Consider the following 18,598-nt stretch of genomic DNA (forward strand, 5'->3'; position numbering starts at 1 on the left):
GCTTAAGCCGATTTTCCAAGAAATCGTTGTGACGTTTTGGTGCGGGTGGAAGTAGCCATGCCTGTATTTGGACTACATGGGCTATGTCTAAATAAGGGAATGATTTCTATGCCTATATTAGGGCAATGTGAATTGTACCTATATAAGGGCATGAATCGGGAAAATTCACATAAAACAAATCTTAAAACATTATGTGTTAAAACCCCCATCCTAAATACATAAAAATGCATTTGAAATGGTTGTACACAAAAAGAGCATTTCTGCTGTACGAATTTAAAAGCAATCATTCATTCAAAGCATATAGATGACACATAAAACATATCTTAAAACATGATGTGTTAAAACCCTCATCCTAAATACATAAAAATTCATTTGGAATGGTTGTACACAAAAGATCATTTCTGCTGTACGCATTTAAAAGCAATATTTCATTCAAAGCATATAGATGACATTTAAAAAAAATCGCTATCTGAATGAACCATAAAAAAAAATACATTTATGAAATGGCTCTTAAACACAGAAGAAAAACATAGCTGAGACCATTGCATGACATAATTTATCATTTGTTTGGTTGTGGACAAGGTCACATATTGTCTCTTGAAGAATTCAAAGAATTCCGGTTCTCTAGGAATAGTTCTACTTTAAGCAGATTACTTAGGGCCAGATGTAGGTAGGCTTTTACCGGGTGGTAACGGCCGAATTCGGCCGTTACCACCCGGTAAAAGCAATTTGACATGTAGGTCCCTGTAATTTACAGACTCGGTAAATTTACCGGTAGGTAAATTTACCGAGTATGTAAAATACCGAGTCGGTATCATTACTGATTCCGGACAATTGGTATGTAGGTGGGACTCTTCTGAGTCCCACAAGCAGTACCACATCGGTATTTTACCATCAAATACTACTTGATGGTAAAATACCGTTTCTGGTGTGCATGCACATGTGTGCATGCACACCTATGCCATATGACAGGCAGACCTGCCCTTAGGGCAGGTATGCCTGCCACATGGCACCCGAGCCTCTTTTGGGGGTGCCAGAGGGTGTCAAAGTGACACCCCCTGCACCCTTGTGACAGTCGGTATTTTCCGATGTGGTAAATACCGACCGGTATATGCCCAATCAATCCTATGGGCTTCAAAGCCCATAGGAATGCATGGGCATTAACTGGTCGGTATTTACCACATCGGAAATTACCGACTGTTTCCGATTCGGTAATTGCACATCTGCAATTACCTACATCTCGGTATTTTTATTTTCCGACCTCTTAAATACCGAGTCGGTGTGACTCGGTATTTAAGAGGTCGGTAAATAAAAATTACCTACATCTGGCCCTTAGTGCCCAAAAAAAAGTTCAATATTTGAAAAAGTCAAATGATGGAAAAAGCGAGTTCCAAAGTTAGAAGTTTGTTCTGGAAAGTGAAGGGCGAATACAGAGTCTCGCAGAACACTGTGTGCTATCTTCAAAAGTCAGTGTCATTGTTTGGAGAAAACATCACATTTTCTAAGCTGGTAAAGAATTGGTCTACTACTGTAGGTGAAAGTTGGACTACCTCGTTAAGTAGATCGATTGCACAAAGATGAGAAGCATCGCCGTCAGCGTGTGCCGCAATAGCAATGTTCGAAGGAGATGTACCTGTGTGCCTGTCGCTCAACGTATCTCACCGTCTGCAGTTTGCGTCTGTGAGATCTCAACGAATGCCGTCATCAGAATTGGTAGCCGCTGGGGACAACATAGTGCATGAGCCGTTACCGATCCAAGCAAAGTATCATCATCCGTTGGCAGGACTGATGGGAGTGTCAGACAGATGTCTAGCATGCATTCTTCTCCACATAGCAGGAATCGTAGAACAGGTAAGATGCAATCTTGCCAGATTGGTCGGAATGATAGAAACCATCTGGTATTTAGCTCTCTTAAACGAGTCAAGACCAGAATCTGTATCATGCACTCATGACACTTCATTGCCAGGAGAGTGTTCTCTACGGTAATCTGGGTGTCGATGGTGACTTGGCTTGCCATATTGGAGCAGAAGAAACAAACATAGTATTCCAGCTATGAGTCCCAAAATGAGAGGCAGGCCGCCGAACACAGAGTGCACGAAGTTTGGAAATATGCCGAGGACTACTTCAAAAGGTGCTAAAAGTCCCGAAAAAACTGTCTTAAATACATGTACAATACCACTGGTATCAGACATGTTTAAGATACGACCTAACATTTCTGAGAAATGTATAGGGCAGTTTGTCGATAAAAGGGCATGTATCTCTGCAGAAGTCCTTGCAACTTGCAGTTCATACATTTCTTTGGACGAGGTCAGTGGCACAGTTTTTTGTAAAATAATGGCTTTCATTCTGCTTAAAGCATGGGTACTCGCAAACTTTCTCTTGGGGGCCAAATTTACAGTGTGGTTTGAGTCCGAGTGCCGCACCGGTGGGGGCGGGGTCCGTGGGGGAGGGAGCGGGCTAGAGCAACAAAAAAACTGTGACCATGAGGTTGAACACAGGTCCCTGCAGCGGACGCCTTCGTCCACTGAGCCACCAGACCCGGCATCCACACATCTCTCTCCCTCTCTCTCCCTCTCTCTCCCTCTCTCTCAATCTCTCAACCTCTCTCCCCCTCCCTCCCTCTCTCCCTCCATCTCTCCCTATTTCTCCCTCTGTCCCACTCAGACTGTCTCACTCCCTCTCTCTCTCTTTCTCCCTCTCTCTCTCTCTCTCTCTCTCTCTCTGTGTCTCCCTCTCTCTCTCTCTGTCTCCCACTCTCTCTCTCTCCCACTCTCTCTCTCTCTCTGTCTCTCTCTCTCCCCTTCCCTCTCTCTCCTTCCAGCTCCCTCTCTGTCTCCCTCACTCTGTCACCCTCCTCCCTCTGTCTGTCACCCTCCTCCCTCCCTCCTCCCTCTGTCTGTTGCCCTCGGTCTCCCACCCTCTCCCTTTCTTGGTCTCCCTCCCTTTCCCTCTCGTTGTCTCCCTCCCTCTCCCTTTCTCTGTCTCCCTCCCTATCCCTCTCTTTGTCTCCCTCTGTTTCCCTCCCTCTCCCTCTCTTTGTCTCCCTCTGTCTGTCTTCCTCTGCCTCCCTCTCTCTCCCTCCCTCTCTCTCCCTCCCTCTGTCTCCCTTCCTCTGCCTGTCTCCCTCTCTTTGTCTCGGTCTCCTTCTCTTTGTCTCCCTCTCTTTGTCTCCCTTCCTCTATCTCCCTCCTCCCTCTGTCTCCCTCCTACCTCTGTCTCCCTCCTCCCTCTGTCTCCCTCCTCCCTCTGTCTCCCTCAACCCTCTGCCTCCCTTCTCCCTCTGTCTGTCGCCCTCCCTCTGACTCCCTCCCTCTGTCTGTCTCCCTCCCTCTGTCTTTCTCCCTCTCCCTCCCCCTCCCTCCTTCCCTGTCTCCCTCCCTTTACCTCCCTCCCTCGCTCGCCCTCTGTCTGCCTCACTTTCCCTCCCTCCCTTGCTCTCCCTCTGTCTGCCTCCCTTACCTTCCCTCACTCTCCTTCCCTCTCCCTCCCTTTCCCTCCCTCCCTCGCTCTCCCTCCCTCGCCCTCCCTTTCACTCCCTCCCTCACTCTCCCTCTGTCTCCCACACTTTCCCTCCCTCCCTCGCTCTCCCTCTGTCTGCCTCCCTTTCCCTCCCTCCCTTGCTCTCCCTCCCTCTCCCTTCCTCGCTCTTCCTCACCCTCCCTTTTCTCCCTCCATCCCTCTACCTCCCTCCCTCGCTCTCCCTCTGTCTGCCTCCCTTTCCCTCCCTCCTTCGCTCTCCCTCTGTCTGCCTCCCTTTCCCTCCTTCCCTCGCTCTCCCGAGCACTTCACAGGTCTTTAAAAGTCCATTCGTATGTTAATGAGGCTTTTGTATTTCACCTCTTAGCGCCACAGCTCCACTCTGACTATCACTGGTCGCCCGGACCCCACAGAGCAGCAGAGTCTATCAGAATCGCGCGCAGTGTACACTCTTTAATAAAAAAAAATTTAAAGACACGAGTAAGATGTCTGCAAGGTCCGCGCGCCGCCACGGAAGGCTTGCCGGGCCGCTGGCGGCCCACGGGCCGTACTATGAGTACCCTTGGCTTGAAGTATCAATTCGTATAGAAGAGATGTTCAGTGAAGGCCATAACGGCGAATCCCCGTCTGTCTTGGTTTTAGGAAACAATACTTGCATACAGCAAGTGACCCTGGCTGACAAAGTTACGAGATAGGCTATTCCTGGCAACATGCCACAGCAGCTGTGATCATTCAACGTAATATAGCTTCCATTAGAAAGCTGCCTAAAAATTGGATCTATCACTGCAGCTGGAGAACCTTGCAGGTGGCAGGATAAGTTGGTCGAAGAACCATTGCAGGCCCCGTGTAAGTTAATACCCTGACATAAAAGTGTACCGCTTAGTGCATTTTTGCAGTTTGTACCACTAAGAAACACTTATTTTCCCCCACTCCAACATCTGTGTGTATATGGTAAATCCCAGGTCGTCTTGATGTATTCTTTACCCAACATTTCATATACGCTTGCTGTTATATGTTTCAAACAATACTGAAAATGGAAAATTGTGACAGGCAGAGTGATTGTTCCATGTATTATGACTTTTCAGAAACAGTTAATGGTAATCTTCTTAATGCTCAGCACCGTATAGTCTGCTCCTCTTTGTGCCAAAGTGATTTGTTTATCTGTAAGGTTAAATTCAGAAAACAATGATGTGGTGTTGATTAGACGCCATGGCACATAGCCAGAACGAAGATTTTGTAACGTCCAGCCTAAAAGCATTATAGAACGCTATTGTGACTGTCCATGCTGTAACATGACCAAGTCCTGTTCCATTATGTCTATGGCAGAGGATACTATGCTGTACAAAGAATAAATTCTGGATGACAGAGTCGTTAACCCATTGTCAACTACAGAGAAAGATTTCTCTAAATTAATACGATCAATTTCTCGTATTCGTTCTGCAGTCTCTGCTTGTGTTGCCTTCCAAGCTTCATTATAAATGGCATATATACCAGTGTATATAAATCGTTTATTACGCGTTTTTGCAGGTTCTTTTAAGAAGTCCCTTAAATCAACGCCATCTTTAAGTAAAGACAAGTGTTGTTTTACCTCTGTTAGTGTGGACTTTTGTAGCCACTCAAGGCACAGTTTTCCTACACTGTATGTTGTTACTATCCCTGGATGTTGTCTCTGGACATATCTTGGATCTGGCCTAGTGAATGTAAACCCTTGCGTTTTATTCAGGAATCTATCTTGACAGTTGTTTGTGTCTGTGGGCCAGATTAACCCTTTTTTCCAATCAGGATCTGTTCTGTATTTAAATAAAATAGTTTTTACGTCGACCACCCCCTCTATAGTGTTCCTACTATCAGGTGTAGGTGTAGGTATGGACGGTTTGCTTAAATCTTTTATCTTAGCCAGGCCAAGACAAGATGTCTGTTGAACAGTGTCATTCAAAAACATTATTTGTTCAGGGATGATGCATGCTCTAAATAAATCTTCTAATCCCTGCACCTGCCAGTCTTTTGTGCCCCAGACAGTTTTTGTCTCAATGTTGTCTTTCCAAAAGTCAAACCCTAATGTGGACAGCTGAGCATAAAAGGCCGCAGAATAAATTTGCTAAGTATTAGTCAACATACTTTTCATTCCTGTCTTTTTAACATTTTTAAAGTAAAACGTTTCTGGATTTGAGGCATTAAAACCTGAAAAGTACAGAAATTTGTCATAAAATGTTTTTGAGCTACCCGTTGGTGGCGTTGGACAATATTCCCATTGATTAAAAGGATAAACATTTCTAGGATTTGTAGATTTGTGCAAGAAATGATGACCATAGTGATTATAACAGTACATTTGTTCATAGTGTGATGTACCTTCTAAATATTCATGATTTTTAAATTTTGCAGACATTTCTAAGTCTGACATCATATTATTAACAGTCTCAAAGTCCCAATCATCAGAAAAGGTACTCGATGAAACAAAGTCACTCAAGGAAACCTTGAATTGGTGTAGAATCTTAAACAGCTCTGCAGGGCCAAAGATGTCATAATCAGTTCTGTCCCAAGCTATATGTTCTTACTTGCTGTGTCCTTTATACTATATCTTCCTTTTATTAGCATTCCCAAAGTGAATACAAGAGTCAACCAAAGTATAAGAGAAAGTACACCCAACACAATCCAAAGTTCAACCAATGGTGAAACCAGATAAGTCTTTTCCAGTTGATGAAAAAGTTCTGTTGCTTGTTCTTTGAAAGTTATTTTTTCTGGCGTCGTTTCAGGTTCACTGAGATCCTCAAAAAACGTGTCAAAGTTAATGAAATAGCCAGAGGCAGTTCTATGAATGGTAGGTATTACATCAGGATTATTTGAAATCGCTGGAGCTACTTGATCACTTGTCATATTAGTATAGTCAGATGCTATATCATTGTAGACCGGCGTTTCTTGACGAACTGTTATTTGGGTCTCAAGAGATACAAGCTCCATGGCTTTGTTGCTTAGTCCTTCTTTTCGCACTGCAGAGTCTTCAAAGGTGATGAGTCTCTCAGTTTGAACCTCTTGGATAGTAGCCGGATTTGGTTGTCTGCTACATCTTTGGAGTCCACTTGGCCTACTACTTATGATTGGCCACATGATGTGGTTTTACCAGGTCGATAGATACGAAACTGTTCTCCTTTCTTCCAGCAAGGGGAGGCAGTAACACTGTTCTTGATCCGTGGATTGCTAGCACAGGTACTGGTTGTCTGTATGAAGGCCCAAATTCCTTCTTGTCCGCGATCTTTTCTCTGACTAGATCCCCAATCTTTGGAATCCAGGCAGGTGTTGCTGGGACGGGTCGTTCCCCTTCTGTGGTCGCTGGCTTCTGCAATGTGTTGCTTTGACTTTTTCTTGTTTCATTTAAGTCCTGCAAAACAGCCAAACGGTCTTTGATATCAAAAGGTATTTGTTCTACCACTGAAGTGTGACGATCAAGGTCCTGGACAATTATTCTATTTCTAAAAAGGATTTCATATGGAGTGATTGTGTTTTTGTGACCATAGGTCGGAATTTACCATCGCGCCAGCGACCTTTAACGATCGCGCACGCAGCACTATAAGCTTGTTTACCCCGAATTGCGGGCTCTGCTGATCCTTCTATATGAATTATACATTCGTACTGTTCTAGAGGCAGAATCTCAGTGGGCAGAGGACATTCTTGTTCGTATTGTAGAAATTCTTGAGTTTTCAAGTATGCGTCAAAAACATATTCAAAATCTGTTGCAGCAAGAGAGTTAACCCATTGTATCCATCTCAGATGTAAAGCCTTTGCATTCGGAATGCTCGCTTTTGTCACAGCCTCTAAGGCAGGTACAGGCGTAACGACCATCATGCATTTTCCCTGTGCGAGGGATCTCTCTTTTGCTACTGCAGTTTGAACCACTGTCAAAAAGTTTTCTGTAGAAGTGAATTTCATTTCAGCTTGTGTGTACCAGTGTGATTTATAAGCTATTGGTACTTTTTCACCTTCATTAAAGGTCAAGTACATGAATACACATTTTCCTGAAATGATTCAGATCACAAGGTTGCGTACATTTACGCGAGTCTGTAAATATGTTGTTGCTAACATGTCTGTTTGCACTGAACGCAACATTTCTGTGTGTTTTTGAGTCCGATTAATTGTTTTGAAATCAGGTTTGATTAATTCGGGAGAGGTTTAACCCTTTTTGCGTAATTTAGAATGTATGTTCTTCCCAAATTTAGGAAACCTAGAATCTACTAAGTTCTTCCGCGTTTTTGGAGGTTGGAGCAGCTCATATTTCTCTAGAAAGTTTGCTGCCAGGATTTTGCCTTCACTTGACGACTCGTATTCTAGGAAAAGGATGTTTAAATGGGCAATTCTTGATTTCTTGAAATTGAATTTATACCCTTCAGAGGCAAATTATTGTGTTCACTCTGTTCAAGTGCCTATCCAAGTCATCGTCTGTTAGATAGATGTCATCTACATATGATAATGCCTCATCATCATACGTTTCTAGTAACTCTGTTACTCTAGCTGACAACAACCCTGGTCTATTCTTGAATCCCTGGGGGAGATGACAGAATTGACGCTGTGTCCCCATGATTGAGAAAGCGGTAAAATACCTGCTTTCAGGTGCAATATTTTGACAGGAGAAACTGTTAGAAATATCTAATGTAGTTTTATATTTTTTACGCACAATGTTATTCATTAGTGCTGCATTGTGTTCATTTTGTACTGCAAAGGTTTTGCAACAAGAGTTTAGATGTCTGTAATCCAAAACGAGCCGATATGTATTGTCTGGTTTGGATACAGGAAACAAAGGATTGTTAATTTACGAGGTGCATGTTTTTACAGCCCTTGGTATTCAAGTTGACCTAATACCTCCCTGACTTGTTTTTTAGCTTCTGGCATAGGTGTATTTTAAATTAATTGGAATAAGATTGGAGAAGGCTGGCATAATGATGTCTTCGCCATGTGAGCACTCCCTGACAAATTTAGGTGGCCAGTCTTTTTCAGCTAGAAGAATGTCATAACCCGGAGAGAGTCGCTCCCAAAAGAGTGCTCTCACTTTTCTAGTTATGTCCCCCTCCATCCGGAGTGTTACTTCATATAACTTGTGGGGTACACTAACCCTGGTATCAGCAGTTTCGTCTTGGATGTACTCATTCAAGTCCACTGTCTCCAGATGATCCTTCAAGATCATGCGAGCTACGGTTACTTCTGCTGCGCTGTCCAGCATTGTCTGAGCCCACTCCCCGTTCTTGAGTTGTGTCCTCAAGATCCTCGGCATATTTGATTTTTAGACCTGCTACCTTCTTTTTGGTGAATTGGGTTTTCTTATTTTTCTGAACGTGTTGATCGTCTTAAGACTTCACAGGTTCTTCCTTTTGTTCTGACCGTCCTCTTTTTTCCAATTTCTGTGAGGAAATATGAAAGGTACGAGAGGAACGTGTATCAGTGTCTTGATATCTATCAGGTTTTCTCAAATTATCCCTGTTCCTGAGTTTATACCTCTTTTCAGAGGGCTCCTTTTGAGGAGACCTACCTCGGGATTGAGAGCGCTTCTCTTTAGAAGTTTGTTTAGTGTTCTCCCACTTCTTTTTAGGAACAGTGGGAGTGTTTTTAGTTAAGACCTTTTCAGGACTTTCAGTTAGTTGGGGTTTAACCGGTTTCCCACCCAAACTGTCTCTACCTAGTTCTTCATAGAATTTTTCAATTATACTGGCCAGTTCATATGGTTGCTCAGTTACATCAAATTCTCTTAATTTTTGGCGGATCGCCACAGATGTTGCCTCACCTTTAATATTAGCTAATATTATTGTTGAGGCCTGTTTAAAATCTTTCAGTAGTTTCATACCCAGATTTAAAGCAGGCTCTGCCCCGTATTCATTTTGAATCTGTTTCAGGACGTCTGGTATTACCTCTATAGACGGAACACCATGTGTTTTTGTGTAGACTGCAGCAAAGACTGTACCCCAAGTGTCACAGTCCTCCAGGTGTGGTGCAATCCCCATTGGTAAACAGATTGTTAGAAGCCTGTGTTTCTCATGAGGGGTAGTATTGGGAAATACTGCCTCTATTTGAGTAATTTTCTGAGCTATCCAGACTGGAATTTGTTCCCTTTTTGCGGGTAATTTACCATTGACTGATTGTATAGTCTGTGGTGTAATTTTGCTTGTGTTCCCCTGGTAAGGGGTGTGTTGTGGAATCCTTATAGGAGGTTGGTTTGTTAAAGTCCGCATGACATATTGAACCAATTGTCTATGGATTTTAATTAGTTGTATTAGTTGAACTAATAGTTCCGCATCTGACATTTCTTCAATGGCAGGATGTGGTGTATAGCTGGCTATTACCGGCCATGTTGCTCCTGGTCTACCTAGTGGACCTAGCTTGGTGATGTGATTTTGATGTTGTTGGGTGCCTTTAAACCAGAGCGCATGCTCTTGGCATGTTAGTGGAATTTCAACATCCTTGAAAGGAGTGTATTATATTTGGAACACTGTATCCTTCAACGTTGAACAAACCAAAAACTAATACATAGGATTTTCATCCTACTCAGTTATGGCGGATATTTTATCCTTTATCCTTTATCCTTTTACCAACTCCAGAGGTCTATTGGAATATTTTACGGAAAAAAGGGGTCTCTGTGGAAAAGCACGACCGAGTATCTAGCGTTAAATTAGTGCCTTACCAAATGTTGGGCACCACGTAGTGTAGTTTCTATATTCCCAATAGGCTCTGCGCATTGGAATAATATATCCTATAGTTTAGACATTGGACTGAGGTCGACTGGGTCTCAATCGAATGTATTAAACTTAATAGTGAGTGCCAGCTAGCTCAGAGGTCACTAGAAACGTTCTTGAATTCACAAGAAGGGATTAGTTTCTGACAACCGCATAAACATGACAACTTTGTTTCCCAAGAATAGGAATTGTATCTCTAGAGTCGTGGAAACAATAGATAAGTATTTCACTCAGTCAATCGTGCATGGTTCGTTTCTACAGAGTTGCAGAGAAATAGGGAGACGGGCGTTTTCAATAAAAGGATTTATTGAAAAGTCTTCTTTCTTATGCAAAAGAAATGAACTGCTACAATCGTAATGCAGGCTGCAAAGTACAATGCGTACAGCGAAAACAATATTATAAAATAATACTGTAAGAGCAGTGTATGGTTTCTAAGCCATATAAAAATACATACATAAATACATTGACTAAAATACTCAACTGATGCTTCTAAAATACGCCTGCCCCAATGTACCTAACCTAAGTCTAGTACGCGGGAGGGAGTAAGTATTGTGTAGCATAGGTTTGGTTTCCTTTGCCAAGAATCTATCCAAGATTTCTCTTAGGTTCTAATCAGCTCCATACCTTAGTTTAGAATGAAGGAGGTCTGGTATCTCTGTCTCGGGACTCGATTTCCCAACACCCCGCAAGGGGAGCTTGGAAACACTGGAGCTGGATTCTCAGCGAGAGAAAAGACAGCTTCTCGATCAGTGTGTCATCTGGAGGGTCGGCTTCCTTCGGCACTTGCTGTAGCGAGCTGCGCCGAGTAAGTAGATAGTCAAACTGCTCCGAACCACCATATCTTGCTAGAGCAAGTGAAGGCATATTTATACCTTGAAGGTGCCTAGTTTGACGTAAAGTCGGGCATAATAACGTCAGTAAAGAACCCCAAGGGAATAGTAGTTCTTTGTAAAGTACATGAGCTCTTGGACAAATCAATATTCAAGCAAGGGGAGGTCCCTGACTGCTTAAGCCGATTTTCCAAGAAATCGTTGTGACGTTTTGGTACAGGTGGAAGTAGCCATGCCTATATTTGGACTGCATGGGCAATGTCTAAATAAGGGAATGATTTCTATGCCTATATTAGGGCAATGTGAATTGTACCTATATAAGGGCATGAATCGGGAAAATTCACTCGGATCCTAAAACGCCATACAACAGTTCCATAACAGACAGTGGCCAACCATATGTAAATAAGTCTTGGCTATGCTCCATAACTGCCAGTCCAAGTATCCCTTAAATGGGAACATATCCAAGCTCAAATTTGTTAGGGCAATATTAAGTCTTATTTTTGAGGGGCAGCAGTAGTCCTCTTGGCACAGTGAGATATGGAACCAATGCTGGGCACAACAATGACAACATTAATGTGAGTTCCATTCAAACATGGCCATCATGCAGGCACGCAGCCATCTACGTAAGCCAACTCTAAATGCATTTGTTTTATTTTAACAAATCTCCTTCAACTTCGCTGGGTGCGTGTGAATGGTGGTGACATTTTGAATGGATTTTTTTTAACGCAATCAAAAGCAATTTAAAGATGCCTACCACACATGCTTTTTTGTGCATACGTGTGGGTGGGCATCTTCAAATGGTAAAAAAATCATTTTAAGATGGCCGCCCTTTGATAATGTGACGGACCGTGAAAAATTAGCAAGTGGGAAGGAGAGCAAGAGGAGGCAGTGTGAGTGGTGGGAAAGTGGGGTTGAACAGAAGGAGTAGGGAAAGAAGGGGGAGCAGAGAGAAAGGGGGAGGGGAAAGAGCCCTCATGCATTGCTAACAGCAGCAGGGTAAGGAAACATCACCCAATCAAAACACATAATCTAATTGCCATACCCCACTCTAGGTATATGTAATATATGTGAATGTTTTGGGAAAAATAGCACTCTAATAGACAGATAACACTGTCACAGCCCACACCTAAAAAACAAAGAACACACAGAGACCGTCCGCCTAATGCTTGTGAAGATTTCGCTTTATTCGCAAATGCCAAAACACACCTTGACTATTAAATGAATATATGTCAATCTGTCATTTTGACAAATTCCTTAACTGAAGAAAGTCAGACTGACGGAAACAAGCTCCTAAAACTTTATTTTAGGCAAAAATGAAAACGTCAAAATACCTTTTTCCACAAATAATGATTTTGAGGAAATTTATATTTAGAGAAATAAAAGGACTGTTAGAATCGGAGGTCTCTGGTTGGCACAGGTATGCGCCAAAGCCAGACAGAAACCACCATTCCTAAGTCAGGGTAAGGAAGTCACCCGCCAAGACAAATCCTGCTCACCCTCTTGGTAGCTTGGCACGAGCAGTCAGGTCTATCTCAGAGGCGATGTGTAAAGCATTTGCGCACGCACCCCCAGCAACAACACCCAAGGCCCACCACAAAGGAAACTCCACACAAGGTTATGAATAAAAATAGCCTTTGTATTACACCAAAACACATTAGATAAAAACACACACTTTACAATGTGCCAGAGGCACGGGCAGAATTTACAGGGGATTATGTACAGGACAGGGCCACAGGGACCACTGTCAGGAATGCACTTGTAGATTTTTAGGAATATAATCACTGTAGCACAAAATAGAACATAAAGCACACAACCAGTAACTACTGGTAAGATAAGTACCACCTACGCAACCCTAACCACCTTAGGAGAATATTACGCAGGGAACCTGGGCTTCACTAGCACACCTGTACTGGAAAGAACACCCACCTAAGTATCACTATACATGTAGGGGCATAAGCAAGAACACATTACACATGATGCATCCCAACATTCAGAGGTGTAGGGGAAGAAAGACACATGATGCATAAACATACATTCAGCGGTGTAAAAACAAGGCACATGATGCATAAAAAACACATTCAGAGGTGCAGCAAAGAACAATTCGCAGAAGTCACATTAGCACAGAACTTACATCAAAGTCCAGGTTGCGGCACTGCACCAAGACCTAAACATAGCAGCTGCTAACTACTTGATGGGCAGCTGAGGACAGGGACAGAACAGGGCCTAAACGCTGCAGCTGGCACTAAGTGCTGCGCAGCTGGGGAAGGCCAAGGTTAGGGAGGAAGGAGTGCAACTCACTCCTGAGTCCAAAGTACAAGTCCCTAGGAGAAAAGAAAACCTAAACGATGCAGCTGCCCACTAATTGCTGGGCAGCTGGGAATCTAGAACTGCGACAGGGCTCTCACTAGCCCTCTTGACAAAGACTGCGCAGCTTGAAGCCTTCTAGGGTCTTGAGGATCAACAGTGCATTGGAGCCATCAGGCTCTAAGAGTCATGGGGCCAAAATAAAAATGGAAGCCCCCGCGGGGCTCTGTGGGACACATGAGGCAAACATGGGCCCTGAAACACTGGGGGCCTCGTTGGAGCCATCTGGGCTCTGGGCATAATCGTGTCCCCAATCGTTGGAGCCTTCTAGGCTCTAGGAGCAAGGAGAGGGGCCAACAACAGCGGTGGGGGCCCGGGGGCGGGCACCGATTATGTACCCTGACATCACCCCCTCTACACAACAAAGCCTGGGCCCCTCTGGGCCTGAGTCAATATTGCGGCCGCGTCAGAGCAGCCCCCTTCTATGCGGGGCTGCTCGAGAGCGGGGCACCGGCAGGGTGCCTCGCTCAACTTCCCCCCCCCCCACCCCAGCCGGCCTTTACTCACCGGCTCTGGGGCGGTCTGCGGCTCTCTTCCTTCGGTCGCGGTAGCGCTTGGCGGGGCTCTCTCTTCTCATGGGAGCCCCGCCTTCACAAGGTGCCCGCTTCGCTCTTCACACGGTCCCCCATCTCAGGACCGGGACTCGATGTGAAGCCTTCGTGGCTCCTGGGACAGCAGTTCCCTCTTCCGGCCGGGCAGTTCCGCTTCCGTCGTAGGCCCCGCCCACAAACAGGCGGGCCGCGATGCGGCGGCCATCTTAACGTGGCTCGGGCCGCGGGCGGTGAGACTCGGGGGCACAAAATGCGGGGTAGGCTCCCTCGGTTAACAACGAAGGCGGACAAAGTCGCAGGTTTAGGCTCCTGCGCACTTGGGGGTATTTTAAAATAAACGGGGTGGCACCCGTGAATAAATCAAATGTAAATACGGGTATTTGAGGCAGGGTGGCACCTGCAAGGCAATAGCCTCATAAGTAGCACTAAAGACGCCGTTGCGGCGGCGGAGATCAGGGCAGGAGCCTCCCCAGTCTCCTCACGCCCACCAGCTAGGAGAGCAGACAGATGACGCCAATTAACCCCTCGTCTGCTGCAGAGACCAGTGGGGGAATTTAAAAGAAAGGTAGCACAGCGCTCCCATGCTGCCAAAGGAGCCAGGTGCTTTTAAAGAAAGGCAGTCCTCCCAGGGCTAAAGTAAATAAAATCCAAGGTTTTTTAGCATCAGGAAAGGTACATCAGGTGTCCAGGGGCTGGGTAGGGCCCAGGGAGGCAAGCCTTCCCCTGGGCCCCAGCAGCAGCACGCCCCTGGTAGATTCAAGTTGGAGAACAAGAACATTTTGTAAGGATACACAGCCCCTTTTTATACAGTGAATTCCTTTGTCTCAGGGTGCAGGGTGGGGGAAAAGCCAGTCACAGCTGGTTTTGGAGCACTGTGATGTGCTCAACCACCCTTTCCTTTCACTGGCCAGGCTAGGGACATTAGACGCACCACAGGGGGCAGAGCCAGCATTGTGTGGGGAAAGCCCAGCCCTATTCAGGTCCCAGGTGCACCACTCCCTCACATCACACATGCTGATCTCAACACTCACCACCGGGGCAGACCCATCCACCAGCCAGCTCCAGCCAATCACACGCCAGCACATTCACTGCACAGCCAGGCACACTTCTAGAAGTGGCACTTCCATATTAGACACAAACACGCTGCACACATCATTGCGCAGCATTCAATCACACGAGTCCGCACATACCAGAGTCGAGCATGCACACCCCACGCATCAGGAACTACCAGGGACACATACATTCCCCATGCATTCCTATGGGAGGGCAGGCCTAACTCACCACACGCACTCAGAGTGCGCACGCACTTTCCACTGGGACACAGTGAAAGTGCGCAGAAACCAAGAATCACCATAATTATTTAATAATACCAGGCAAAAAGTTCAGGGGTGAACCTGCCAGAAGGGTCAAGTCCAACAATGACAGCCTGCCAAAGAAGTAAGACGGGAAACGATAGTAGGTTTACAGGACAGGAGTAGAGAACAGGGGGAGTAAGGGGTTTAAAAAATATATAAAAATGAATAAATCAGCAGGGTGGGATTTGTAAAGGTCAAAAGTAGTAAAGTGAGAGGGGAGTAAGAGTTTCTTTTTTTCACAAAAAGTATGCAATAGAAAAGAGGAAGGAAGGGAGTAAAGGGGGAGGAGTAAGGGGGTTGAAAAATAAATGAAGTGAGGGGTTTGTAAAAAAAAACAGGAGTGAGGAAGGAAAGGGATTAAAGGATTTTAAAAAATATGGCTAAAGACTGAGTGGGAGTAGGGGAAAGTAGAGCAGGAAAGAAATGAATGGGTTTCATAAAATGGAGTAAAGTAGAAGTGGTAGTAAAGGGAATATAAAACAAATTTGAGGAAAGCAGGAAGAGAGTGAGGTGTTAAAAAAGGAAGTACATCAGGAGTGGGAGAAAGAGGTTTAAAATAACAGAATAAAACAGGAAGAGCTGTAAGCGGTATTTAAAAAGGAAGCATATTAGGATGGGAGTAAAGAGTTTGAATAAAACAGGCGTAAAGTGGGAGAGTTTAGTAAGGAGTTTGAAAAAAAATCTAAATTGGGAGCGATTGTATTGCAAGGGACATGGAAAGCATGGAAGAGGGTGTTTAAAAAAGGGAAGGGCAGGGGGTTAATGTGGGTGGAAAACCCCCTTAAATGCCACAAAACGAAAATTAAACATGACGAAAAGTGCCTTTCAACAGGATGGTTTATTTTAAATGGAATCTATAGTTTTGCAATGCATTTCTCCATGACCCTACTTTGTGCTCGAACTCTGAAAACAGCTGCTTGCTGTCTATTACCATATGACTGTACTTTCATTGCAATACAATAAAAATATCAATTCCTCGTCATTCAAGTGTTTTTGTTTTTTCCCCCAAAAGGTTCACCCTATGCAGTCGGTATGAAGGATAAAGATGCCAGTGCAACTGAGCCATATTATGCATCAGTGAAAACACCACGCGCACCTGAATACTCACTGCTGGAAGCAAGCACAGTCACTGCTCCGAAATCTAAGACAGAAACATCAACAGTTTATGCACTGGCCCAGATGTAAATGCGATAGAAGTTGAAAACCAATGTAAATGTTCTTTTAGATCACGTGAAAGGAGGTGACAATTAGATGCATTGTACTCAAGGCCGCTGGAGCTGTGTTGCAATTGAAGCCAAACATGTGCGACTTACATGGTTAAATCATATGGCAAAGATAAGGCAAATTATGCAGCAGGACGAGACGAATTCTGCTGCACATTATGAGGCATTATTATCTAGCTGGTGTAACATATTCACACAAATAGAGGCAAAAGAAATCTAAATGCTGTAGAATTTCGACAGAACATTTTCAAAATGTCGATCATCTATCATGATTTTGTGGGGAGAAAAATGAAATGTTATCAACTCCCTCCTTTACAGTTTTGCACATTATATATGAGATAAAGTAGCCGTGACCATACATTAAAAGTACATTTCCAAGTCACTAAGGAGTTATTTTAGCATTGAAAAGAATGATACAAAGGCCAAGGTCCATTAAGAAGTCCCAGAACTCTGAGATGACTCAGATATGCGAATAATATTTATTCTTAAAAATGTGTCTTGCAATATCCTGAATCCCCTTTAAATCTTTGCCATACTGCTCGGTCTTAAAACTATACTATGGTTGAAGTACAGGGTATAGGCATGAAATGTGTACTGTGGAAACAAACGCACACACTCCCCCTGCCTCAGAGTCTCTGCTTCGCTCTCATTTCCCTGCAAGATTCAGTTTTGCTAAAACAGGTCAGAAGGAGAGTCAGAGGCTGCAAATTAAAGCATTGCCATGTTGACAGCAACAGGACTTAATAGAGATATGTACAGTCTGCTGCTGCTCCATGGTCTTCTATGGAGATGTCAATATTCCATTGTTCAACAAATATTTTAAACAGGTTAATGCTCATTTTTCAAAAGCAACTCGCGTTTAGAATTTGTAGACGCAGACAGATTACTGATGCCTTATTTTCTTTTTTGTAAATGATTTTATTGGCATTTCTCTCATTTGCATACAATTATAGCGTCAATGTAGGTCCATTATCATATTATGACAAGGTGCGCAGGTGATGACACTGGAGAATGGTACAAAGAGAACCACAGTGTGTAACATAACTATCAGTATTAGCCTATGGTCCATACGCAGGCCATTAAGAAGGGCCACGAGAGTACCAGCAGTGAAAGCATCTATCACTATGTCCGAAAACAGATTCCTGCTGCCTTATAATGGACTCCATAACTTTAATATATAAATACCTTGTTATCAGCTAATTATCAATTTTCCATTCCAAAATAGTTCAGACAGAAACGTGAAAATACATTACCCCTTTATTTGTATAGGCTCTAGAGGTAATTCTAATAAGTGATCTACTTTTCAGGCTGTCTGTTGATTCTGACAGGAGCCGTTGTGACATCACAAGTAAATTGTAAGAGTGCATAATAGTTGACTAGTGATGCCATTTGTTTACTACAGATGACTAGTGATGGCACAACTAGAGTGTAAACAAATATTACAGATGTTTTATGTAGTTATTAAACATGTTATCGATGAACTGTATGCTCATTTTATTCTATCACAGCTACTGTGATGTAAATATGAATTAACTTTAATTGTGAAACAAATGATTGCCATGAAAAAGAAACAGTTATTCTATGCATCCTGTTTGAATTACAACTAAGGCCCCCATTAGGATGGCGGGCGGACTTTGCCCGCCCGCCATCCCATCGTGGAAAGGGACCGTCCGCCATAAGGGCGGGGGTCCCGTGGGGTGAATTAGGATGCGCCCGCCACAGTGGCGGGCGCATCCTCTATTTTTAACATTGCGGCGGGCGGTGCTGAATGCACCACCCGCCGCAATGTTAAAAATACATGTTGTGCATTTCAAAGCACAACGTGACAGGCGCCGCGCGGTGCCTGCCACATTGTCCTTTGAAATGCAGTGTGCACCCCCCACCCAAAGTAGGCTCTGTATGCCTTTCCGTGGCGGCACTGCCGCCACGGAAAGGCATTGGTGAATGCCTATCCAAATATGGCTGGCGGTGTCTGATAGACACTGCCACCATATAAACCCTTTTCCGCCCCGGTCGCAAGTCGACCTGGGCGGGAAAGCGGCGGACCCCCAGCCATGCTAATATGGCGGGGGGTAATTCTGGCAC

General features: G+C 44.2%; 1 protein-coding gene across 2 annotated transcripts in view; it reads left to right on the top strand.

Moving 5' to 3' along the window:
• LOC144826643 (uncharacterized) overlaps positions 1-17,994 on the top strand; it is a 358,756-nt gene extending 340,762 nt beyond the window's left edge. For both annotated transcript variants that reach the window (XM_078685188.1, XM_078685189.1), the window contains one exon: positions 16,303-17,994. In XM_078685188.1, the coding sequence (XP_078541314.1) occupies positions 16,303-16,475 (173 nt within the window). In that variant the 3' untranslated portion in view covers positions 16,476-17,994. The remainder of the gene's footprint in view (positions 1-16,302) is intronic.
• Positions 17,995-18,598: the final 604 nt, after the last annotated feature.

Source organism: Lissotriton helveticus, chromosome 3_2 (assembly GCF_964261635.1).
Source record: "Lissotriton helveticus chromosome 3_2, aLisHel1.1, whole genome shotgun sequence".
Lineage (NCBI taxonomy): Eukaryota > Metazoa > Chordata > Amphibia > Caudata > Salamandridae > Lissotriton > Lissotriton helveticus.